Here is a 27,848-nt window from a genome sequence, read left to right on the forward strand (position 1 = left end):
TAAAATTAAAGCATTATAAATAAAAGAGCAAAGAATCCAGTCCCATAAAGAAGCCACAAAATCCTTTATAGCTAGGACATATTATCGCCAGCCCATCATTCAAGTATGGATAGAGTGAAAGGATTGTTTGGTGGAATTACATACTCTTGGATTAATGCTTCTAAACCTAAACCACAGACTAATTTTTGATGAGTTGGTCCCAAATATGGTGCTTGTTCATTTTTCATAACTTGCAGGTTGAATAATTTGTTTCATCTCAGATTTTTTTTCATATCTCTATAATCTTTTTTAAAAGAACAAAGACAGAGTTGCTGCATTTTCTGGACTAAAAATATTGACTTCACAATACCATTATTTCCATGAAAAAAAATTCAGGAAAAAGTCACACCTGAGAACAATGGTCATATTCAGTAGATTGTGCAGATGTACACATATCCTCTTGCTTGCAACAAAGTAATTCTGGGGGAATATCAGGTGCTACTATCTAAAATGGAAGATTACAAAAATAATTATCTCAAGATCATTCTTGTCTAGCTATTTGTGCTGGCAATAATTATGAACCTTAAACACTGACCAAATCTAGGGCCTTGTTCAAACACTTTCATAATAGCAAAACCAAGGGGACAGACCATGTAAGTCCATGCAGTTCCAGCTGCAACTGTGGGTTCTGGAACAGGTATTTCTATTAAAAACTCTTTGAACAAAACCTTTCTTTAAAACTTTTAATATTTCTGAAAAGTACAATTATATTATTGCTCTAAATTGTCTAAACTATTATTATTTAAAAGGCCTCATCCAGAATGTGCCTCTAAATGAAGTGAAAAAGTGGTCTGAGAAATAAATGGGAGGAGTCATCCAGGACCCAGACTCTGTCATGAAAATGAAGACACAGTATTTATTTTCATTAGGACATTAGAATCAATGAGTACACTCTGTACCTTACTAGAAAAGTTTTAGAAGGAAGAAAGAGCCAATATATCTTAAAAGAAAAAAAAAAAAAAGTATGTATTAAAAATCTGTACAAACTCTTAGAGAAAGTTACAGAATTTTTAAAAAATATTTTTCTCCCAGAAAAAAATTATACTAAATTATTAATATCTGGTTATTTGAAATAGAATATTTAAATTCATTGAATTCCTTTTAAAAAATATGCTTTGTGGTTTTAAAATAAATTAATTACTTTTGCCCATTTTTTCAAGTGAAGTCGATTATTTCTAACTCCATTCCTGGCTATACTATTTGCTTAGTATGACTGAAACCAGTACAGTTAAGGAGCTGATGGGAAAAAGGAGAAAACTTCGTTGTTTTCCTCTACACTTTACTGAATTCAAAGACCAGTGAAGTCAATAGAAATCTTTCCATTACCTACAGTGAGCTTTTGATCATGCCACAACTTTATACTTCAAAGGATAGCTCCCACTCATCCTTCAAGGCTTTTCCCCTCTTTTAGGCATCATAACTTTGCTTTTCTCTATGTTTCCTTTTTTATATTTCTTTCAGAAAATCTTGGTCCACTTTTCCTTATTTATTACAGAAGATATTATGGAAAATACAGCTGATACAATTACACAAAACAAAATAACTCTATGCACAGCAAGAGGCAGACTTCACAACTTTTTGTCGAGGGAGCAAAACCCATCTATACTCTGTTGTCCACAAGAGATTTAAAACTTTTGCTTGTCCTGATGTATCGGTTTTGCATGGCCTGTTTTTTGGTAGCAGGGGTGCCACAGAGGTGCCTGCTTGTGAGAAGCTGCTGGAAGCTTCCACCATGTCCAGCAGTGCTAATTCCTGATGGCTCTGAAGATGGGCATGCTGCTGGCCAAAACTGGGCCATTGAGAGAAGTTGGTAATGACTCTGTGATAACCTAGCTAAGAAGAATATCAAAATAGTCAAAAGGTTTTGGCTTCTAGCCAAGGAAGAGGAGGAGGTGAGAACATGTCAGGGAAACAATATGGAGAGACCAACATCGGTGGAGAAGGAGGGCAGGAGGTGCTCCTGGCGCCAGAGCCAAGATTCCTCTGCAGGCCGTGGTGAGACCACGGTGAGGCAGCTGGGCCCCTGCAGCCCATCGGGATCCACAGGGGATGCAGAGATCCACCCACAGGCCACAGGGATCCATGGAGGATGCAGAGATCCACCCACAGCTCCTGGGGATCCACGGGAGATGCAGAGATCCACCCACAATGGAAAAGGTGGAAGCCTGGAGGAGGCTGTGATCTAATGAGAGACCCTGTGGAGAGAGTGGGGCCCTGCTTCCAGGCTGGAGCAGCCTGTCCTTAGAAGTCTTCACCCCGTGGAAGAGTGACCCACACCACAGCAGGTTTGGGAGGGCTGTGTGCCCATGGGAGGGACTCACATTGCAGCAGGTGCAGTTTGGCTGCTGCTCGTGAGAGTGGACCCACGCCAGAGAAGTTCAGAGAGCTGTCTCCTGTGGGAGGAACCCCACAGCCTTCACACGGGAAGGACTCCTCTCTCGGAGCAAGGGAAGAAAATCTCAGTGATGAACTGACCAAAACCCCCTTGCCCTGTTGTCCTGGTTTTCAGATCACCCCAGGACACATGTTCCTACACTGTCAGTGGGAAGGAGAGAGGGGCTGGAGTGGGAAAAGGTGCTTTAAGGGCTTATTTTACTTCTCATTATCCTGCTCTGATTCTGTCAGTAATACATCCACTTTGCAACCTTAGAGTTGAGCCTGTTTTACCCTTGAAGTGTTTCTCCCAGTCCTTACCACAGTCATGAAACCTTTATTAATTTCTTTTTCTTCTCTCCGCTGCCCAGCTGTGGCAGGGAAGGATGAGTAAATGACTCTGGTGGGTGCCTGGTATTGTGCCAGTGTCACATCACAACACCTGAACACCATCTTTGGTGCTTATATTGGGAAACAGATGTTCATATATGGAAGAGATAAGTTTGAATTTTACTAGACTCAGCTATCCCTCTTTATCTGAAATATTTGGATTGTCATTTAGAAAGAAAGTGGCGCTTTCTAGGATAATTGCATAAAAAGTAGGAGATTTTCCTCCTTGGCTATTCTATTTTTATTTCTATTTTTTTTATAATTTATTTTATTTTTATTTTAGTGAGCACTTTAAAGCAACATGAAATTCATCATCAAAAAGTGAAAGTATATAATCCCAGACAAATGAATTGAAGGAGAATAAATGCTTTGTAAGTATGACATTTCTTACAAAATAGAAGTAACTGAGAACAAGGAGGGGGAGATATCATGATAGAAATAATAATTAAATAAAAAAAATCTGTCCTTGTCAAAAAATCTAGCGATAATGCCCTATACTTCATATCTGCTAAAATGAGTGACTAGAAGGTATACACTTTTATATGTGGTTTGCCTTCAAGTAGAATGAAAGCTAGATTTAGACGGCTATTTTAAGCACACCAGTTGGTAGTGCACTGAGACAAAGGAATAACTTCTTATTACAAGGTGTTGCAAAGAAGACTTGAAATGCCTTAAAAATATATGAATCCTTATTCAAAATGACTTTCTGCTGTACTTAGCTATTAGTTAATGCATTAGCAGCACAAATCTATCAATTATTTTCACAGCCTTCCTGTCTGTACTTTACAGACTACATTCTTAGCAAAGAGGAAATTTTATAAAAATAGTTGCAGAGTTTTTTTCAGAAGTCTGTGAGCAAGTCAAATTCAGATCTTTGATGATTATGAAAGATGTGGTATTTAAGTAGGACATATTGTGGAGGTAATGACTAATTAGAGTTCTCAGCACCATTAAAATTTAAACAAGTTCAGTTTTCTGAGCCAAAATAGGCCCATTAATTTTAACAGTCAGTTTGTTTCTTTTAACTATGAGAGTTATAAAAGGTATTGCCTTTTTCCAGCAAATTATTTAAATCATTAAGCTATATTTATTTATATCAGAATAGAAGCCATTCTGGGAATTTAAATGTAAAAATCTAACTGATATTTTTTGTATCAGTTATGTCTATAATTTCACCACAAGGATAAGGTTTTGGAATAACAGCATGCAATAGAGTGTAGGAATAAGGGAAAAGAAGCAAACACTGGATCAGATCTCTCAGGCACATTTAACTGTCTTTCTTACCCAACAAAGTCATTTAAGCACCTACTTGCTTTTGAAGATCTGATTAATAACAGATTGTTGTAGTTCAGTAGAATAACAAAAAGCATATGTTTCCAGGGAAGTAGGGATGCAAGTTGCAGTGGCAATTCTATTTGCCCAGAGAATATTCACTAGACTCTTACATCAAATAAGTCTAGTTTAAAAAAAGCAATCCATATTATTGCCAAAACTTGTGTGAATCTTGATTATTCAAACTATAAGTAGACAAATATTTGTTAGTTTCTCTGTGTTGTTCCTTGAATTCTTTTTGGAATGGCAAGGGCCTGTGCTTCCAAGAGTCACATGACCTGTTTACCCTGATGACTGAGACAAGGAAAGGACTTTTCTGTGCCTCAGTACTATATACTAAACTGAGGGAACCAAATCTTTAGTCTACTGTCATAAATTAATGATGTGAGGGATGTCTGACTATAGCTCATTCTTAACTGAAAATAGTTTATTCTTAACATATGACTTTTAGAGAAAAGCTAACAAGTTATTAGTTACACTAAATGTCTTGCAGTTGAATGAACACATCTTGAACAAGCACCACAGAAAGGAAACGGAAAAAAATTAAATGATCCACAGTCATCTACTTGTCTGGAAGACTCTAGAAGTTCAGCCTCAGACTTTATTGGCATTTAATCCTTTGAAAAAATAACCTGATATCAAATTTATTTACAATTTTAATAGTTTTTAAAAAAAGTCAGTTTGACTATATATTTTTTATTTAATTTTAAAAATTGCATATATTGAGAGGGATTCTGAGTATAACTTCTGTACTCTGATTTTGCACATCTAATTTATTTTCTATTTGAAAGTCTTCACTTGAATTTTTATGCATAGCATGCTAAATTACTTAAATGCAACTAAATTTGTGTCTATTCACAGTAAAATGCACTTTTAGAAGAAAAAGAGCAAATATTCTACAAAATGTGCAAAAATGGATAACTTAGTGGCTGTAGCACCTAAAATACTGCATTCCCAAAAAGTTATGCTAGACAACTTCAAATGAAGTAATCAATGAAAGTAAAAGTTCTCAAAGTTCTTGAGAAATGGTAAATCTGATTAGGAGGAAAACGATAAGTCCAGTCAATATGAGGTAATCTTGGGTCCTCAAATTGGAAAGACATTCACACTTTCAGCTAAAAGTTTCTCATGCAAGGGAAGCTTACTAAATCCTGTCTTGTCCTAACTGATTCACACAGAGGAGTCCTGATAGAATAAAGAATGAACAGGAAAGGTGACTTTTTTTCAGCCCTCTGAAACTGTAATTTGAATCTAACCTATCTCTCTGTTGTATAGCAGGAGTGTTATCATTTATGAAATCACCTGATAGGAGTGCTTTACTCTTAATGACTGAGAGTTAACCAAGGCTGCCAGAGTTTGCTGCAATGGCTATATTGATTTAGAAGAATAATTGGAAGCCAATCTAAGATTATGTGAGAGAAATAAAGTCTCTTGAGAAAAGAGGTCTTGCAGTTGAGATCATATATACTGGTATGAGTTTCAATTTTGTGAATGTTCACACTCTTAAAAATTAGACACATGGGATACAGAATTGACAGATTCTGGAAATAAAGAGGCATTTTGGATAAAGGAGAGTTATTCCTTGATGACAGTGAAGACAGTGAAAAGAGTGTAAATAGTAAGTGCTATAACAAAAACAAAAAAACAAAAAAACAAAAAACAAAAAAAAAACCCAAAACAAACAAACAAACAAAAAAAACAACCCACCAGAAATATCAAAACTGGTTTTGGCAATTTAATAGCTAGGAAATAAACAAGAGACACTGCCAATCTGAAGCAATATATGATATTTCACTGTTTGCTATAAAAATATTTTACACCTTTAATGTTCATATGGAAGGAAAATTTTATGGACTGATGAAGGGAAGAGAGAAGGTGAAAGGCTTAAAACTTTATTACTGTAGTCAGTATTCAATATTCAGAAGCTTATACCTTGGTAAAGTCAAAACCAATTTTCTCTAGAAGCAAGGTAGTTTTTTTAAATGAGAATTATTTCCAAGCCAAATTCTTCCATTTCAGCTCTAGGGCTGCTTATGAAGAGGTTACAGGCTTCTTCCCTCTCCTTCCTGCTTGGTAATGGTAATAACAGATTTTCTTCACTCTATCTGCATTTGAATATTACAGACCTACTTTTGTTCAGACTTTCTAAACAGCTGAACATCCATGCAAAATAAACAAACAAAAAAATTCTAAAATTAATATCTACAGTTAATGTCAAACAATGAAAACCTTGCATTCTTTTCCTGTAAGAAATGAAAATCAACCCCCCCAGATGTTTTCACCAACATTTTTTTAAAAAAGCCTTTTTTTTTCTTTCAACTGAATTTATTGATTTATTTTTTTAATGAAGTAAAGCATAAAAATAAATGATTCAAAAAAGAGTAAAGGAATTAGAAATGTATTGTGGGAGTGGAACAGGGATTTAATTGTTACAGCCATGGAGAAAAAGAATGATAAACATACATGTTTAAAAGCAAAATTTCCAAGCAAAGTACTGCAGCTGACTCATTTGCCTGTATAAGATGCTACTCCTACCTTATCTGCACCTTTATTATGTTTCCACAGACTTAGCATGCATATTCACATATGTTCCACCATTTTTCTAACATACTTAGAAACTGATTCAATATGCAATTAAGAGATCAAAAATTTTAATATTAGTTGTCTTTAAAATAATGTCAGTGACATCTACTTTATTTAGAAAACAAAATTAAAAACACCTTCAGGCCTTCCAACTATTTTCCTTCAAAATTTAAATAGAAGCAAGCAAACACATTATTTCTTTAGACACAAACAGAGGAAAACTTCATATTAAATTATGCTTAAATATTTGAGTTTTGCAAGTTTAATAGCAAAGTATCTTCTATTACATATCTTATTTAAAGCATCTTTACTTAAAAACAAAGGTCCATTTTAAAATAACTACTTCTTTTGACCCTATGTTATGATCACCAATAATGGTTACTAGATTCAAATTTAGCATCTAATGGATGATTCTTTACTTAATTCTAATTGTAATAGTAAGCACTTACCAAATATGGAATTGATGAATCTAAAAAATCTTATTATTTCTATAGACCAGTCAAGTGATACTTTTCTGTTTCTTGGCAACATTCCAAAGTCTCTGAAGAATGTTTTTAATGCTGGTGCCAGGTATTGACTGAATGCTTTTACAGTGTTGATGTCTTCATATGCTAATTAATGTTATTTTATGCTGAACAAGAGACTTGACCAGTATTTTCCCTTGCCTCATCTGTTGTTGACTACTCTTCATTAGTGATGGAGACTTAAGACAGCAACTTAGACTTAGATTACTATTTGTTAGACAGGTAAAGTCAGATAATGTGAATCTCACAGTGTGCCCATAACTCAGTTGGAATATTTGTTTAAACTAAGTCTACAAAATGATCTCATTAATCATATTTTCTTATGAATTATTCATATAATGCTTCATGTGATCTAATTATGAAATATCTACATCTTTGTCTAAATCAAGCTAGGTGTAATTATACTTTACTGAATTACAGGCAATTAGTTTTATTATTACTGCAATCAACAGTACAAATGCAGAAAAAATAGTTTTTCAGATCTGCTATATTAACTGCATTTAAAATGAGAGGAAAACTCTTAAAGGCTTGTTTTCAAATTATATCTCTACAAATTCATAATAAGTGATTAGAGGTCTGAATGCAATACTTATGTTTCAGAAAATTAGTTACAAGTAAAACTAAAAAAATATCTATAACAGTAAACCTGTCATCAATCAAATAGAGGGCAGCAATTAGTTACCATGGAGATACAAATAGCTTAATTTTGCAAGCCAAATAGAATTTTCTCTTTTTTAATATTAATTCGGCCTCAATTTCTCTATTTACTTGCTATGCTTTTGTATTTGGTTTGTGTGGCCAGGTTTTGGCAGCAGGGAGCGGCAAAGGTAGCTTCTATGAGGAGCTTCCAGAAGCTTTCTCCATGTCCAGCAGAGCCAATGCCAGCCAGCTCCAGGACATTGAGACATGCTGCTGGCCAAGGCTCAGCCAATTAGAAATGGTAATACCCCTACGTTAGCATAATTAAGAGAGAAAAAAAAGTTATTGTGCAGATGTAATTGTAGCCAGATAAGCAGGGAGTCAGAACATGTGAGAGGAACAACTCTGCAGGTACCAAGGCCGATGGAGGAGGGCAAGGAGGTGCTGCAGGAGCTGGAGATGAGATTCCCCTGCAGTCTGTGCTGCAGCCAGTAGTGAGGCAGCTGTGTCCCTGAAGCCCATGGACAAACACAGAGATCCCATGGAGGAGACCCACATCAGAGCATGTGGATGCCTGAGAGGAGTCTGTGAGCCTGTGGGAAGCCCATGCTGGACCAGGGTCCTGGCAGGGGCCTACAGACCTGTGGAGAGAGGAGCCCACACTCTGACAGGTTTGCTGGCCAGACTTGTGACCCTGTTGAGCACCCATGCTGGAGCAGCCTGTCCTTGAAAGGCTATTCCCCATGAAAGAGTGACTCACATTGCAACAGTTTATGGAGGACTGTTACTCGGGAAATGGACTGACATTGGAGTTCATGGAGAGCTGTCTGCAGCTGAAGGGATCCCACTTTGGAGCAGGAGAAGGTGAGAGGAAGTGTTTCACTGACCAGTGGCAGAAATAATGAGTGATGAACTGATGAACTGAAATGATGAACCCCCATTCCCTGTCTCCCTGAGCTACTGAGAGGGGAGCTAGAGCTCACAAGGAGAGGCGGGTAGGGGATAAGATACTTTTAAGCCCTCATTTTTTTTTTCTCATTCTCATACTCTGATTGTGTTACTAATAAATTCAGTTAATATCTCTAATTCAAATCTGTTTTTCTGTGATAGTGTTTGGTGAGTGATCTCTCTCTCTCTCTCTGTGTGTCATTTTCCCAACTAATGACCTCTTCTTTGTATTTTCTCTCCTCTGTCCAGTTGCAGACTGGAGTGAAAAGAGGCTTTGGTGAATGCCTGGCATCCAGCCAGAGTCAGTGGATTGCAGTATTGAAGAAAATGGGATAACCTACCAGCTCTAGGAGTGGGTTAGGCTTGTCTATCTCCCCAAGAACATGCCAGAGAAGCTTGGTTGTTGAATAAGATGTGTGAATACAAGTCTGAAACATTTTGGCTGCCTTCCCTGCCTGCCACAAGCATTCAGTTGCTTGAATAGCTTGGGCCCAAGCCCAATAATTCACATATACGTCTTTGCAACCTTGCCTCACATGGCTGGTAAAATTGCAGTGTTATGAGAAATGGGCATCAGATGGCCTGCAGAAAGGTTAAAAGATGTAAAATTGGAGAGAGACCTGCCTAATTTTTGTAGCAATGACCTGTACAAAGGGATTGATTTGCACCCTCTGTAATTTTGCAGATAAAACTACACTGGTAGGAGTGTCGATTTGTTGAAAGGTGGGAAAGCTTTGAGAAGGGGTTTATATAGGTTGAATAGATGGGCCAAGACCAGTGGCATGAGGTTCAGGGAGACTAATGTTGGGTGCCATCCTTTGATCACAAACCTGTGCAATTTTCCAGGCTGGGGAAGAGTTGCTGAAAAGCTGCTCAGTGACAAAGGACTGTGGATGCTATTTGAGAGCTGACTGGACATGAGTCAGTGTGTGCCTAAGTGGGCAAGATGGCCAATGGAATCCTGGCCTCTATCTAAAGTAGTGTGGCCATCGGGCCATGGTAGTAATTGTTCCCTTGTACTTGGCACTGCTGAGGCCACAGCCCAAATCCTGCATCCAGTTTTGGGCCCCTCACTATGGTAAAAACATTGAGGTGATGGAGCATGTCTAGAGAAGGGCAAAGAAGTTGTTAAGGATTCTAGAAAGTAAGTCACCATCCCTGGAAGTTTTCATGAAATAACTGGACATGTCACTTAGTGCTATGGTTTTGTGGACATGGTGGTATTTGATCAAAGATTAGACTTGAAGGTCTTTTCTAACCTTTATGATTCTATGATTCTGTGAAAGAACCCATTGAGATGTGAACATTAGTAGATTAGGTATTCAAGAGGAAAAGCGAGAAGAAGAAATGGTAAAATGTCTTTAAAAGGAGAAGAACAAAATATTTAGTTCAGGCACTGTTCAAGCAGCTCACTCAGCATCCATGGCAATAGAGATGACGGCTCTGCAGCACTGTTGAGGGGTAGAGTTCAATCAGAGTAGTTGAACATTCTGCTTGGACGGATGTTACACCAGCAAAAGTGTGTATGCAGTGCCTTGTGCAGGCAAAGCAGCTCAGTGCTGTGCTTCATACCTTCCTGAAGCCCATATAAATTTCATGTCATCCAGAGTTATATTGTGTGCTGTGTGTATTCTGCTAACAGGCTAGGTGCATGTATTCTGCTAAGGCTTTGTGCATGGCCTTAACAAAAATAAAGGGAGGCAAAAGTGATGAGCACTTTGACAGAAGAAATGAAGATCCAGATGACAATACGCATTTGAAACCTTGTAACCAAGAGACAAAGTTGGCAAGTGATATTGTAGTTCATTTGGTCAAATCTGGAAGAAAGCAGAAGACAAGAAATTCAGTACAAACTTTGGGGCTTGTTAATGAGAAAATTAGAACTTGGAACTTCGGTAGATATCACAATAATAAACTCCAGTCCCCAATACAAAAAGAATCAATAATAACAAAGAAGACAACAAAAAATTATCTACTTCAGGCTAAGGTGCAGTGGAGTGCTATTATTTAATTTATTTATAGACAATTAAAATATGACACTATGAAAAAGATAAAAGTATCCCACAATATTATAAAGGTCTAGACCTGTAAAACAGCAGTACCAAAACTCTGTTTGACTTGGGGTCACACTAAGCTTACAAAACAAACTTTTGGTAGTGGTGTGTCTACAGCAATGGCTTCTTTGAAAAAAGACCAGAAAATATTGAGACTATTGAGAGGAGACCAGAAACATATGTGCCAGATAGAGCAAATTTCAGCTATGTCCAAGATGGACCAGGCCTACTGGATCAAAGCCAAATGATGCGGATAGTCCCCCTGTGAAAAATTATTTTTAAAAGGACAAATAGTGCTGAGTGGCAACTTGGAGAGAGGAGTGAGAAGAAATGTGAGGGAAACAGACTTGAAGAAACCCACATCAGGGAAGAAAGAGGGGAGAAGGTGTTCCAGGCAGAACCTGCACAGAGATTGCTGTGTAGCCTGTTGAGAAGACTGTGGTGTTCCCTTTTAACCTACAGAGAGGCCACATTAGAGTAGATTCACACTGCAACCCATGGACAACTCCAGACTGAAGTAGTTGGAAATGCTCTGAAGGCAGCTGCCCAGAGAAGCCCTAAATCCATAATAACTGTCAGAAAGGATAATTTTCTCAGCTTTTCTGATAAGCAATAGCCTATAGACAGAGAAAATTAATAAAGGGGAATTTTTTAAAGCATATTGATTAAAGTAACTCATTGACATACTGACAAAAGACAAAACTGCAGAACTGCTAACAAAATAATAATCAACAATTTAAAATATTTAAAGACAAGAAGAGGCCAAGGAGTATGGGTGGGAAGAGAAGAGAGATACAGAAATATCTGGATTGTTATCTCTGGTTATAATCAAATAATACTTTAAAATAAAAAATCAGATTCAAACACTTGTAATTTTTTCCCTACTTTCAGAGCACAGGAGGAAGTGAATCAGAAAAAAACCTAATTACTGCACATTTTTTTTTTAAACATAAGTTATTCAACATGAGAAAGTCTTTTGGTGGAATGACTTTATTTTATTATTTTTGTTAATTGTATTTAAATTGTTGCAGTAATCTTTTCCGTTATTTGTTTATAACTCTGCATCTATATGTAGATAAAACCACAGGGATCCAGACCACTGCCTGGGCACTACTAGAGAAGTCTTACTATAAAGAGAGTAATAAATAAAACTAATTAAACGTGGGGGTAGTATTTACTCTTAATAGGAACCACTAACACTGGTGCATCTTTCTGACACCGTGTATGCTGTGCTGAGTGAGGTTCTTTATCAGGTGTTTTCTGAAATAATGCAATTAAGGATGTAGAGATACTACTGAGATAATTTCATTTCTTGAGATTTCTCCCAATTCCTGAAGATTTTTTTGTGACCTAGAAGTGTAAGACCTAGAAGACTCCATAGAGAACTCAAACTTTCAAGTTCAGATTTCTAATTCTTTAGCATTTCAGCATGAAGTGCTGAAAGTACCTTAATATCTTCATCTATTTCACCTGTTCCCCTGTTCCTATGTACATTTTTTTCCTTGAGGTGTATGACTTTGATTTATTTAAAAGATTTGCAGAATTTTCTTGTTAGAGGAAGATAAAGTTATGAGTCCTAACTTAATTATAGATAAAGTGTATATATTTTACAGATGTAAAATATTTCCTGATATCAGCTAAGAAACTACCGACTGGTTACTTACACTTAGCTGCAATAAAATCTCAGAGACGGCAATACACTGGCTAAAAGTGAGATAAATTTTATCACTTGAATGTAAAGCATAATCAGAATTGCAAATATATTTCTTGTAGAAGGAGATCTTACAAGAAAAATAGTAATGTGAATTTAAAGTACAATCCTACAGATAGAATCCTAGAGATAGAGTGCTTTCCAAATTTTTTTCCAAAGTGCTTTTTTTGTTCTGGAAACTTGTTTAATCCCAAGTTTTTACTTTGCCAGTATTCCATGACTATGATCTTGAGATAAAATAGGAACAGAATAAAATTGCTAGAAAATATGAACAGTGAAACTATGTCAGCTAGAAAAATAGAAAAATTTTATCATTATCTTTTTGGTTCAGAAACTGTATAAGAAAACAATTAATTTTATTTAAATCTTTCAATATTTTATAAGTATTTGTATGATATATATGTTGAATTCCAAAGTAAATTTGACAAAGATTAAAAAGTGGTCTGTGTGCATTTTTTAAAAATAATTTCATATGCATATGAATATAGCAAAACTTGTCTTGCTACTAAAATTCAATATTATATTTACAAAATTTTTTAGGTAAAACAGCAATAGAAATTAAGGGGGGAAATCCTGTGTATAAAATTTCTATTTTCAACCTTTATCTTAGTACAAATTTGTGCAGTTGATAGAACTTTGATAAGAAACAAATTGACAAATTGAAACATTAAAGCACAATTTGACATTTTTGACTGCAAATTAAAAGTCTGTATATGTGTGTGTGCATATGGGTTTTGTAATAAATGAATGCCATGAACAACTTTTTGATGGCTAATATTTATTCAAGGATTCAAGAAAGACAGGACATCAAAATGTTGCCAGAGATTTGTATTCACAGGATTGCGCTTGATTTCATAACCTCTTGTCTCTAACTGAAATTACAAACGACTCATTAACTTAGTGCCAGGAATTCATGCAGTATATGTAACAAAGGATGAAGCATGTTAAGGAAAAAAAAATAAAATAATCTGAATCTATGTTAGAAGGAGAACAAAGAACAATAGTTGAGTAGTTATGCTGTTGTCAATTAAAACCACAATTTGCATTTCAGAATCTAACATGCAAGGAAATTCGCCCTTAGCAGTTGTACTGTATTATAATTTAATTTGTCTTTCCCCATACAAAAAACTCTGCAATGCTATATGCAAGCAAAGTCTTTCTGCTCAACTAATATTAGCTCTTCTGCTGTCTTTGGCACTGAATTTTAGTTCAGAGAGAGCACTGCTCTCAAATGCTGAAGAACAAAGGTGAAGGTGTTACTTCAGGGTGATGAAGCAAGTAAATAGTGATGGAAGATCTGCAATCTACTCTTGTGTAACATATACTCTTCCTCCAGGTCACGTGAAACATATGTTACTGTTGCCTAAAAATATTACCTATGCTCTGCTTAATTAAAAAAAAAAAAAAAAAAAAAAAAAAAAAAAAAAAAAAAAAAAAAAAAAAAGAAGGATTATTACTTTTTCCAGCAGCCACAGAAGTTGTCAGTTTGCCACCATATTTAGATGCTTAGGGATTGCCATTTACACCTTTGGAATTTGGGGATATACAATTAATTGCAACTTTGGTTTTAGGACCCAGAATTTATCCAATGAAGTTGCATCTTAATTCCTTCAGGATTCTAGTGATACACGTTTTAGATTTTTAGGTATTTCTTATGCCAATGTGGGCTTCCCATGGAGTCACAGCCTCCTTTGGGCATCCGCCAGCTGCAGCATGGGGTCTTACACTCTGGCCTTGGTGTAGGCTGGTCTGTTTCTCTCACATAATCTCACTCCTTTTCCTTAGTTTCTGTTGTGCAGCATTTTTACCACCTTCATAAATACATTATACCAGAGGTACTCCCACCATCACCGATGAGCTTGGCCTCGGCCAGTAGAGGGTACCCTTTAGAGCCGACTGGGGTTGGTTCTGTCAGACACAGGGCAAGAAGCCACACAGAGGCCACCTCCTGAATGTTCTCCACTACCAAAACCTTATCACTCAAATCCAATACCATTAAAGAAGTGTCAAAACTGACTTTTGGTTTGTTGGTTAGGGGTTTTTTTGGGTTTTGTTTTGTTTTGTTTTTGTTTTTGTTTTTGTTTTGGGGTTTTTTTCTTTTGTGTTTTTGTTGTTTTGTTTTGGTTTTGTTTGTTTTGTTTTGTTTTTGTTTTTTTTTTTTTAGTTTCCAACAATTTTTCAAAATTCAAATATTTTTAGAGGATTGCTTACATAGAGTGCATGTCATATGGTCATGAGAGCCTTATAATTAGGATATGTTAGGAAAGCTTCCCTCCCCATTTGAAAGTCAGAGTAAATTTCTACTTTATGATTAAGAAAACAGAACATTGTGATATCTATATTCTCTGGTACATTACAGACAGTTTCAAATTTATTCAAGTGCAGTGGAAAAAAGTTTGCATCTTAACCTTGACATTCACACCTAATCATCAGTCTTTTTATTCTAATTCTCTGTGCAAACTGATAAATTAAAGGGAGAAAACCTACTAAAAATCATCAATAAATATGGTCAATAGAACTGATCAAGAATAATTTCAAGTTTTAAGGATATGCTTCATTTTAGAAAAATATCTGAACACCATGAAAGATTGTATTTAGGAAGATTTAGGAAGCTGATCTCTGAAAATATTTGAGTGTTTCATCATTAAGTCATAAATTATTTTAATCTCAAAGAAGGATTGTTTCCTTAGTGTACTTTTCTAGGAGTTTGATCAAATTAATAGGATGAAGGAAGGAGGTAAGCTGTAGCAGAAAAAAAAATATTATAACACAATTGAAGTAAATCACTCAGGATCGCAGTAGGTAATCTTTTATAAGTCTTGGAAATAAGTATATTTTATACAGTTGCTAATTTGTGTTCATAAAATATGCTTACTCTAAAAGTAGAAAAAAATTCTTGTAACTGAAGGATATGTGTTGTTGCTCATTTTGCCAAGTTAGATATATGCAGTAATTAGGGTTTTGTTCATCTGTTGTCTTGTTATGTTGTCTGCTGCATGACTACAAGCTGTTAAATCTAGCAGTTTCTTGAGCATATAGAGGAAAATGTTCAAAAGCTTGAAATAATCTCATTTAGCAAAATAATGTGAAAATGCAATAAGAAGTGTAATTCTTGTAAAATTTCACATTGTCCTTTTTGTGACAAAGCAGCAGATACATAAACAAGAAAAAGAAGAAGGAAATGAGCTGTAAGTCACAAAGGGAAAGAATAAAGAAGATGGATTCTCCAGGCTAGAAACTCCAACAAGGAAACTTATATAAAAGGGGTGTTGGGAAAGTTGACAGTAGAAGAGAGCAAAGAGCAATTCTAGAGGCAAGTCACTTTTATAGGCTGTTTGGTAAATTAATTGGTGATATCTGTTTAAATAGAAGTCCATGCAACTAATTAGAACCAAAAAACTGAAGAAATCAGAACTTTGCCAAGTAATGGTACCAAACACTAGGACGAGGCAATGGGCAGAAATTGATGCACAGAAAGTTTCATCCGAATATGAAAACCAACTTCCTTGAAATGCATTTGACCATGCACTGGAACAGGTTGCCCAGAGGGGTTGTGACCTCACTAGAGACATTGAAGAACAATCTGGACATTATCTTATTAAATCAGATGTCTCCACCAGTGGTCCCTTTCAACCTTACACATTCTATGATTATGTAATTTAGGTCCTACTCTCAATATGTAAAGTAACCAGTCTATCTAAGCTTGCTCTAAAATCATATAGCTCAGTTACATTTGAAAAATTTTATGATGGGAAGTTTTTTTCTTGATATATTATTTTCCTGCCATTTCCATACTCTGGTGCTCCCCAGAGCATTTTTTGTGGGTATTCATTTGCTGTTCACACTCCATGACAAGAAAAATTGCTAAGATACCAGTATGAATTTGTAAGAAGGGAAAAAATACCCAGTAAGATTTTGACAAAGTGACTTTTAGTGAGCCTGAACTTTACTTAAAAGATAATGGGTTATAGAAATAAATAATTCATTATGTTAAAAAAGGCAAAAAATAATTAAATACAAAAATTTATTTTGTTGTTTACAATCTTCTTGTGTTTCATTTTGTGACTTCAAACTGTATGCTAAAGCTGCTCTGTATCAAAGGAAAAGATTGTTTGTTTTATATGTTCAATAAGATTTTTCTTTAAGTTTGAACTATTAGATGGAGAAAACATTCCCCATTTTTAGAAGCAGGGACAGATAAGAATTATCTATTTTTAAGATATAGATCTGACCTACATGTCTTATAACACTACTGAAAATACTATATGCATTTATCTCCAGCAGTCATGCAGCTCTGATAACAAGGAATGCACCAGTAAAACCCAAACACTAACTAATGATTACCTTAATTAAGTTTTTAAAATACTTTATAATAATATTTTAAAATGCTTATATAAAGACAGTTAAATGGAAGCTAGAACTCAATATCTGTATCTTTCTATAACCTCTGTCAGGCGAAATGATTCATCTTTAGTCAATGATAGTTCCTCCCTTCGAAAGAACCTTACTCTCAAGTAAATAAGAAGTATATTTAAAAACAAGAGACAAATTTGTGTATTTTTTAACTATACTAATATTGCTTGTTCCTGAAGACACAAGCCCACTTAACAAAATTTGATCCAGTACAAATTGAACTAGACTCTATTTTCAGGCTTGCAAATTGTGCAAAAGCTAATCTGCTACCAATCTCTAGGTTTGTAAGTATGTATCCTTATAATTTAACTTTTAATATGCAACTATTAACAAGATACTGATAGTGCTAATAGTAAAAACTCTATAAGTCTTTAATATAGGCATATAAAATTCTTCATTTCAAAAATAAAAATAAGAAAAAGTCATTCTGGAAATAGAAACTAATTTCCAGTCAAAATGCAATGGTTTACATTAGATTCCTTTAAAATTTTGGCAAATACCTTTATAAATGAAAATGCTTCTCATGTTATCTCATGCTCTTTGTTATCTCCATCCATCATAGTAAAGACTCCTTAATAAGTGCTATAAAATGAATCCTATTAAATAGAACACAGAATGATAACATTTTTAATGTATCATATATGAATTAGTTATGATCACTACTTGAAAAACATTTTTTTTCTTGATCTATATGCCTTTTAACATTGGAAAAAACACAAAAAAATACTTTTATATACATTTTGCTCTTGCTTAAAAGTGTTCTGATTATATTTGCAAATTATAGCAAAGTAGTTTACTTAGAGTAAACTAAGTACTATCTTTTCAGAATTATCTTCTTTTGAGCCTTTATATCTAAAGAACACATACATTATGAAAGAATGTGGCATAAAATCCATGATCAGATCCTTAAATATAGACATAAGAAATATCAGATGCTTTCTTTTAAAAAGTGATTATTAACAGTACACCAAATACAAAATTCCTCAGGGTTTTGTAACCAGGGTGTTCTCAGACTGAAGGGACTTAAAAATCACACTTTTCCCTTTCTCTTCTTTAAAGAGAGATTTTAATCCCTAATCTATGAGCTGTTTCTGGAGGAAGACAGAATAAGTAGATCTATTACTGCAAAAAGAAATACTGTAGGTAAAAAGTGTAAATCTTTTGATGAAGGAAAAGCACATGGAAAGAATTATAAGATATGATAGGTAAATCGAGACGTGGAGAAACCAGCCTGCTGGTACATATCTCTGTTTCACTTAGAAGACCTCAATAGCAGCAAAAATGGTCTTCAGATTCTTGGAAGAAAAAGCTGTGCTGTACAATGGAATCTAAACTAAAGACTATTAAAATAATTTACACTAGCAGGACCAACAATAAGTTCCAGTTTATGAGCTTAAAAGTAGCTATAAAAACTACAGGGGACTTGAGAATTCAAAAATTTCAAAATTAGTGGAATATAACCTATTTATTTGAATTTTTGAGATATCTTGATACTGTCTAAACTTTTTTTCCCCCCCTGAAGAGTGGGAATTGAATAAAGATGATGAGACCATCAGTTTTGATTTTTGTTTACTGTATGCCCAAACATGGTAAGTACAAAATACTCTGTGAAAAAAGCACTTTGCCTCCAGCTGAAAAGGTGAGTTTAAGGGGTACAGCATCCTTCATAGCTACAAGTATGTCAAGTGATTATTTCCAAAGTCAACAGGGTAGATACAAGGAAAGTCCTGATAATAGAGCAGGCCTGGTTTAGAGGTTAAGTACTCCATAGGTCTTCAAGATGAACAACACTCAGTGGTTTAAAAATCTATCCAAGCTGAAGCTTTCACTAAAATTACTTCCTTTTACACCTGCTTCCACTTCAAACTTCATTTAGTCAAGGCAGCCTCTACTGTTTCCCTGAAGTGCTTATCCTATTTCTGAGAATAGCTTTCAATACAAGAGAGAATGTTGAGAAATATTTGATTATAGGGATTCTCTGCAGAAGGCTGAGTCTTCAAAATATAAAAATTTCTTATGGTTTAACCCCAGCTGGCAACTAAGTACTACCAAATACTCACTTATTCCACTCCACACCACAAAAAAATTGGGAGGAGAATAAAAACAAACAAACAAAACCAACAAAAAATATGCTATATCCACGGATTGAGATAAAAGCTTGGTTTTAATTAAGGGAAAAATTAGAGAAATAGAAATTGTAAAGGTCTTTGTAAAGGAATGTTTCTTCCCTTCCTTTATCCATGTTAGAACTCTGGTCATACTGGGAAAATAAAAATTATAAGTGTATATATAAAATGCATATATGGGAATATAAATATATAAAGATATATATGAATATATATATATATATATATAAAATTGTCAGATATCAAATGAAAATATAAACTGTATTATAGATTGTGGTTAGTTGCAATATGTTATTAGTAGCATGTAATTTCAGCTGCACACTTTACAAATCAGATCTCATTTTCACCTAACACCTTTGGATAAGAACATTAGCAGAAATGATTGCAGTATCTAATAAGTGTGCTATAGAAATTTCATCCACCAGCCTTTAAAGACCCTGCAGAACAAGGTAGATCATGTTATGCAGCTTTATGGGTGTAGTGTGATATAGAGGATGACAGCTTGCAGAGTCAGTTTCTTTCTTGACTCCAGCAACATCTTCTTCCCAACTGATCTCAGCCTAATGTATTATAGGAATACTATAAATTCAGCTAGTGACTTAAAATAACTTACTGAATATTTTCCCATAACAATTCAAAATTAGGACAGAAAAAATGTTATCTAAAAACTCTTATTTTTCTAACCTAATTTTTAATTTTTTTTTCATTAATTTCAACTATATTTTTAAATACATGAATCTCTATGAGAATTTAAACTTAGTAGTTAATTTTCCTAAAACAGTTAAGGAGTCACATTTCTCTTACCTATCCTTTTCTAATAAAATGAGTTGACTTCTCAGCAATTTTAAGCCAAAGATTTGTTCACTTGGATGATTAAAATTCGTCACTGAAGTACTTAACAAACCTTTTCAATGAAGTCGCATTTATCTTACAACTTTTGCTTTGAAGAACAATTTTTAAATTGTATGTGACTAATAACGATTTCAATTGCTACCAATACCAAATAATAGAATAATAATTGGGATAGTTTATGTACTTTCTTAAACATATAATGGCTATTCTTCTTTCCTATGATGAAATTGTATCAAGGAGATTATACATTGCAGTATCATATCATAACAATGGGAAGAAAATTTCCCTTGATATGACCCCAAAACAAAAACTCTCCAGTAGTTCTATATAAAAATTCTTTTCATAGAGGAAAAACATGTACACAAACAAGCAAAGTAGAGAATTTAATTTCCCCACCTAACTTTAATTTTGTTTGCTTGTTGGATGTTTTATGCTGAACAAGTCTAGGTTCTTTTTGAAAAGGTGCACGGTATTTTGTGTTTTTTAACACAAAATATTAAATTATTCACATAAAAATATTTTTTCTTTTCTTTACTCTGAATTGTGATCCTAAATAATTGAAATAATAATAATTAATAATAAAAAAAAATTAAATAATTTCTGAAATAAAATTTCAGAAAAAAACACATTTCTCTTGTGCTTTAAGTTTGATAGTTCTTCTTTTTTCCTGAGCTGAAGAGTCATTGGAGGGTCCCCTCCATTACACTGTCAAAATTTGAACTCTCAGCCTCCAATAAGCTATCTCTTTATCTGTGTCCCAAAATATATCAAGAAAATTATTAAAAAGACAGTATTCCTATACAATTGGACTACTAGATACCATTGTCCTTCTTAGGACATGGTCTGTCATTACTCTGCAGAAGAAAATAAGGAAGTGACATGCTTATGTGCCACTTGGGTCTCTGGTGAAAGATCTATAGCTGGAATAGCTCATTCTTTCATCACTCTTTATAGATGCCAATATTTTGGGATGTGGGTTGTGTCCATTGCTCACGCTTTAGCAGCAATATTAGCCTGTGTCTCGACGGTTTGCATTGTCATCCCTCCAAAATTTCCCCAGAGTGAAAAGTCAACTTTGTAAAACAGGGACAGCTTGGACCCTAGGAAGAAATGAGAATGGAATTTTGTAGTCCAGTTAAAGTAAGTGTTTTGCAATACCATTCCCTCAGGAAAATCTCAAAGATGATACAAGCAGTACTACTGTGCAGTTCCTTGTAAACACAGAAGTGTATTTCAACTGGAAAAGGATCAGGAAAACAAAGTGTAAGGATTTCAACATATTCTGACTGGCACATTCAAAACAAGTTTTCCAAACTCTTTTGCAGTGATTTAGATGCTATAAAAACATGTCTTCATTTGATTTAGAAGGTAAATCAATTCTCCTAGGTAAGAGAATTAAGTCTATTATTTCATTGCCTCATGTTTTTAAGTACTTACATGTTTGTCTTAGTTCAGAAAGACAGATATCTGTCTGAAAAAGCTGGAGCTTCCCTTGGAATGGAGAATGCAAACCGCCTCCCTCCAAAATATTGTAATTTTGCAATTAGGGGCTTTCCATTAAAGATATAGGTATAGAAATAACAGTTCTTTACTAGGAATATTAAAAATACAAATGTAATAGTACAACAAAACAAGCAAACAAACAAACAAAAATCCTAGAAACCCTGACAGAATATGACCTGACACCCTGTTGGTCAGGGTTTTGGAAGCAGTCTAAATAAATCCTTCTGGAGTAATAGATGTGGTTCTGTTGGAGTAGAGATGATTCTGTAGAAGAGTCCAGTGGTGTCAGCGAGATGGGTCCGGCCTTCCTATGGGAAAGCCAGTGGAAAAACAGGCTGTTCTGTAGTTCTGAATTGCAGGTTTTTATCCTGCAATGTAGGCAGGAAGGTAGGAATGCTTTGCTCCTCCAGCTGGGTGGAACATCTCACAATGGAATGATGTAATTATATAAGTCATGTGGTGAGATATCTCCATATGTGAGCAGATATCTCCCTGGAGGTATAATGGGCCATGGAAGAGATAAGAATACTGCCCTACCTGGTTTTAACAACTGGCCCATTAACAGAAGGCACCTGCCTCCTCCCCCTTAGAGTTATGAGGAATGGATTATACAAGAGATAAACACCTCCCCAACCAGTTTCAACAGATGGCAAATAGAATACACATTTTTTATTACATATTGCAACCCAAGACAATGTTTAAATGTTTCTCAGGCTATGTTATAGAAAAGAAAAGAAAAAAAAAAAAGTAAGTTTTATATTTTAAACTGTGTCATTGGATTGGATAAGATACAAAAGAATGCATATTTGAAAAGCGAATTAATAGACCTATTGTCTGGACAGTTCCAATGATTAAAGAAAATATCATGTTTTTATACCATATATCGGTTGCAGATTACAGAAGTAATACTGTCATGCTTAACTGCAGTTATTAAGCTCCCAGAGACAGTAATTTGAATATCAACAAACTGCAAATATTCGATAAGTTGTTGAACCTGGCACACCAGTTTACTGCCAAATTTTAGACAAACATGATGTAAATGAATAGTGGCTTAAGATGAAAGTCAGAGTATGGAGCTGATAGCGTGGAAAACCTGAAATTTCAGATGTCAGTCTCTGCATTGCCAGAACTGGGATGTGGAAATGTTATTTATGTGGGGCATATCAAGTGTTCAAAATATAGCTCTGGAAGGATGATTCTAGCTTAGACTAGATTAAGCAAACACAAATTAGAGTTATGATTTTAAGGCATTATTCTTTATCTAGGAAAACTTAAAGTCGCAGAGAGAAGCCTCATGACCAAAAGTCAAAAAGGGCAAATATTGCAGAGGAACACACTTTGTGAACCATGACTCACAATAACTGTGCTGGAAGCCATGCCAACACTTTCCATTTGCAGAATCTTGGATGTATCAAGGAAAGAAGTAGCTGCTGCTATATCTGACAGGTCTTTCCAGGTGACACAGTTTAATCTGAACAAATATGTTTTAAAAATGAATAATCAAAGAATGAAAAAACAATTGACAGAATAGAAAAACAAGACTTTAAAGACAGTATGGAGGTAAAAGCCTAGAACATATATGAATTTACTCATCGTATGAAATATTTTCTGTGGCACTGTGGAAGATATACTGTAGATACATAGTTGTATGCACTTAATTAAAAATTGACTTAAAGGAAAACCATAATTAAATTTATTTTTTCAGAAATCTGCATTCAAGTTATTTGGTCCTGTATAGGAAAGAGAGGTTATTCCTCTATTTATTCAACCTTTCATTTTTTTAACAGAGTAATTATTTGAAATCCTCTATTTTAACAGTAAATTCATGGTTATATAAGTACAAAATCTTACTGAGCAGTGCTGCTTGTAGTCCATCCTCAGTTAGACTAATGTAAACTAAAACCAGTTCTATTAATTAAAGAGGCATAATTTAAGAATTGCCAGAGGCTGTCCATAATTCATGCATAGAAAGTAGGAGTATTAATTTCTAAAAAATACTTCCAAGTTCTTTGACACCTTGAAATTTATTCTGCATGGTGTAGATTTATACACACAATCATAATTTTTGTTGTGTAGCATTTCCTTCCAGGATCTTTAATTCCAACACATATTCTTAAAAAACTGCACAACAGACCACCACAACAAAAAAAACAACTCTGTGGATATTCTATTAGAAAGGCAAATTTGGACTTAATTTTCCTATTTTCAGTCAGCAATTCACAACAGACACAGGTATGAAAATAGTACCAAACAAGAACATTCTCTGATTGTAATAAAAAACCTGTGTGTCAGCACATGACATCTGTGGCAGAATTTGCTAGATCAGCATCTCATGCAAAAATAATAATAGATTTTTCCATAGTTATATTGATTATATAATTATGCTTGATTTATTATTCACTTATGGCATAGTATAGCATCATGATTTTTGGTCTTGCCTGAAAAGAATAACTTTAGACAGCTCACTTCCCAGAGAATTCTTAATTTTCAATTGGTATGATATTGCACAGCCTATATCATGTGTCTTTAAGAAAGCCAGCATGAAGATTGATTTTTCATCATTTTTTTATATTGACCACAAGCCATAGCTATGCTCATCACCAGTGCATTTCTTTTTCACATCCCAAAGGACTTTCCTTCTCAAATTCACAGAGTTATTTATCTTCATTCTGTGGTTGAAATCTGATGTGAATCTCTTGTCTGTGTTCTTTAACACAGTTTGACTGGGCAGGCTGTGACTTAAATAGTACATCAAATCAGGAAGATTTGGTATTTTATTAAAATAGGTTCATATTGCATTTAGAATATCTAAAAGAAGGGGGGAAATGTGCGGAAAATTGGGGAGAAGGAAAAAGACAGAAAAGGGTGGGGTTTTTTGTTGTTGTTGTCTGGGGTTTTTTGTTTGGTTGGTTTTTTGGAGTGTTGTTTGTTTGTTTGTTTTGGGGGGTTGGGGTTTTGGGGGTTTTTTTATGATATATGTTGGGGTTTTAGTATTTTGAAAATGAAAATTACTATTTTCCAACTCATAGATTGACCTTAATGCATCAACTGTTCAATTTTCCATGAGGTTTAAACCTCATGGAAACCTGTTTATGTCTGAAAGTAAAACTTACTGATTTTGCAAAGCTCTCATGTCCATTTTGTCCTTATCCCATTTATACATATCTTCTATTGCAGCTTTTATTTCAGTGAAGGTTAGCACATTTACACTTCTGCTATTGCCCATAGAATTTGTGTTTTCATATTTCTTTTCTATTTCTTCCTTCTTCTTCCACTCATTTCAAAGAATTAGAGTATTTTGCATGTCAGAGGTAATCTGCACATTTGAATAAGGAAAGCAGAAGAGGATGCTTTTCTCTAATTTCTTTTGGTTATTTTATTTGTTGTATGTTACACTTGAAATATTTTTCTATCATATTACAGAAAATATTATTTGCTGCTTTTTCTTTATGTTTCCTAGAAGTATAATCACACAATAGGATACTGATATCCCACTCTGGGCCAAGACCCATGTTTACAATCCAATTATACAATATCACATCAAATTTCTTGACTGAGCAAAACCCCAGCAGATATTTTGAAATATCATCACACAGAATTTATTTTCCTGTCAGAAATGGCATGGTGTAAATACCAAAAATACTTTTTTATCATTAGATGGTAGAAGTGTTTCTACAGATTCAAGCTCTTTTTCATCATTACCTATGCTGTGCAATTTAGGACCTAAAATTACTTTCTAACATACTTTCCATGCCTTTCTGCAAACACTCATTGCTGGTTCTTTACATTTAAAATTTAATACCCAGGATTTCTTTTATTATATTATTTCATTTTTTTCTGATTTAATGACCGCTAGGCCCACTACAGTGCTTGAGACAATTATGTAATTTTAGGAAATATATTTATTCAGAGAAGTCATGTTTTTCCAAGCTTTAAGAACATTGTAAATTATGTACAACAGAAAAGCGTTTATATAAAATAAACTAAATACTTAACAAAAAAATCTCACCATATTAAAAAAAAAAAAAGCAACAAGCAAATCCATGCACAAAGGAAAGAGTTATGATCAAGGTCTTTAAAATGTAGGAAAAGAATAGTTTTTCATCTACCAGTATTTATTCATAAAAAAATATTTCAATGAGGAAGTAGTCTACAACCTCTTATTACCTTCTTTTTTGTGCAGCAGAATACTACATTCAGCGACTAGAAACTACCTCAGGCAGAAAAGCCTGCCCTTGATGCTATCAAAGGTGTCTCCTTGTCCCATTCCATCCAACAGGAAACCTGGGCACTTACTGCAAAGCTCTGTTTTCTACAGCACTGAAAATTTAGCTGACATGATATGCTTAGAATAGGCGGATAAGAGTCTGTTCTGGTAGACTGGTCTGTGGTCTTTGCTAGGGAAGTGGTAGGCAGATGCTGGCACAGTCAGGACTGAAATTGGTGTTTTACAGCAACTCCAGGGTCTATCCATCTAGACACTCCTCAGCCAGACTGGGAAAGCACCCCATGCCCCATGGTGAGGCCCAGAAACCCAGGCAGGTGCTGAAATAAGAAAAATTGATTTAAGTAATTTTGAGGCGCTCAGGACTAAAGCTATGATTAAAAACTGTATTCTCTTAGGCTGCTCATGTGTTATATACTTAAAGCCTGTTCACCATAACCACAAAGATATGGAAAAGACAAGACAGAAGAGGAGCTGCAATAATATGATTTGCACAAACCAATCACCCCGACAGCCACTCCTGCAGTTGTCAAAGGGGGATCAACCAGCCCTGTGCCCAACTGTGAAATCTACTTGGAGGAGTCCAGAAAATTCTCCTCAAAGTCTCTTTCAGGCTTTAGATTATTGTCTAACAAAGTACAGAGCACATTAGGTGAGGTTGGGGAAAAGTATCTGGGGACTGTGCTAAACTAATGGCATGTTCCTAGAGATATTCTAGACAGAAATGCAGTAAAAGGAGGGATAAGGGAAAACAGGGAAAAGAGGATAAAGAGGTTGGTGAGATACGAGAGATGTGAGCAGGGGGCAGTGAGTCCTTGTGCCCAGCCATGTCTGCACCAGCCAGTGCAACCTCTGCTTGCTCTTCTAAACAAAGTCCATCAGGAGGGTATATGAACAAGAGCTTCTCATTTGCCATGCCAGTGTGAGAGGGATGAGCATCCACTCTGCCACTTTGCTGAGTGCATAAGCCAGGAGCTGGGTACTGATACCAGGAGACTCTGGAGTGTATGTATTTTATCTTGGGTTACCTTAGTTTTCCGTGTGTGCGTGTGTACATGTGTCATTCATAAACAAATTTCAAGCAGTAGCAGCTGGCACAAGAGCTCTGAATTCCAGCTATAGGGGAGACTAGAAGTCTGGAGAAAAATGGTGTGAAGACAAAGGCTCCACAAGTCAGATACAGCAGAAACAGTAGGGCGGAGCTGCTACTGAAATGTGAGCCTGAATCGCAGCTTCTGGAGAGACTGTAGGTCTGGAACAGCTCCTGGAGACAGTTGTTTCTGTTTGTAAATGTGTGTGATAGAACAGCTGGAGTGGAGCTGCAGTCTCAGGGGTCCATGTGACCCTGGTGCCGCCACCTGGGGAGGTTGGGATCTAGGGATAGCCACTGTGGAAACGGGATGTTGGGGACTGAACACTGCGGGTACTCCCCACAGAAAATGGAAGCATAATTGTTTGCTATTGTAATGTTAATGAGCTGATAATTCATCAGGCACTGAATGAGTTGATAGATGCCGTGCATAATGATTTTTGTTTTCTATGCACTAATTAGGAGTAAGAAATCCTCCCCTAAAATATGGTTTCAAAAGGCTTGAAAGAAGTAATTTTCAGAAGTAACATTCATTCTATTTACTTGATGGACCTGAATGACAGTTTTTACCGGCAGATTTTCATGGTTTAGCAGTGATATCTACACTATGATTCAGCTGTAAGAATTTAACCATTCTTTGTAAATATTTCAGGCATAGAGCAATTTGTTATTTCAACAAGAATGTTCCATTAGGTTGATTGTCTTCTGACAGCAGCAATCAGTAACACTCAGCATTATCTTTCAGATTGATAAATGCTTGCATTTCTCTTGGTATTATAAAGTGCCATTTAAGCCCTACATTTACGTGTTTCTAAATAGATTTTGGCCAAATCATTTTCAATTCAATCAGTAATACTTCAAGCTAATAAAATAAAACATTAAGAAAATCAGTCACTAGGCTTCTAGTTAAGGTGATATTGTATCTTAAAAGACTTTTGTTAGTCTAAAAAACCCATAAAAGTAAAATTCATTTTGGTCAGCTAATAAACTTTGTTAGTTTATGACTATTAGAGACCAGATTTCAGATACCTTTATGCCACCTCATT

At 35.1% G+C, this 27,848-nt stretch overlaps 1 protein-coding gene across 1 annotated transcript in view; it reads left to right on the forward strand.

The window, feature by feature from the left end:
* The first annotated feature begins 8,653 nt into the window (after positions 1-8,653).
* Positions 8,654-27,848, forward strand: part of LOC136375178 (inositol 1,4,5-trisphosphate receptor-interacting protein-like 1) — a 30,400-nt gene continuing 11,205 nt past the window's right edge. Inside the window, 1 exon segment of the mRNA XM_066340546.1 lies at positions 8,654-8,744. Coding sequence (XP_066196643.1) covers positions 8,654-8,744 — 91 coding nt within the window.

This window comes from Sylvia atricapilla, chromosome 2, assembly GCF_009819655.1.
Source record: "Sylvia atricapilla isolate bSylAtr1 chromosome 2, bSylAtr1.pri, whole genome shotgun sequence".
NCBI classification, from domain to species: Eukaryota; Metazoa; Chordata; class Aves; order Passeriformes; family Sylviidae; genus Sylvia; species Sylvia atricapilla.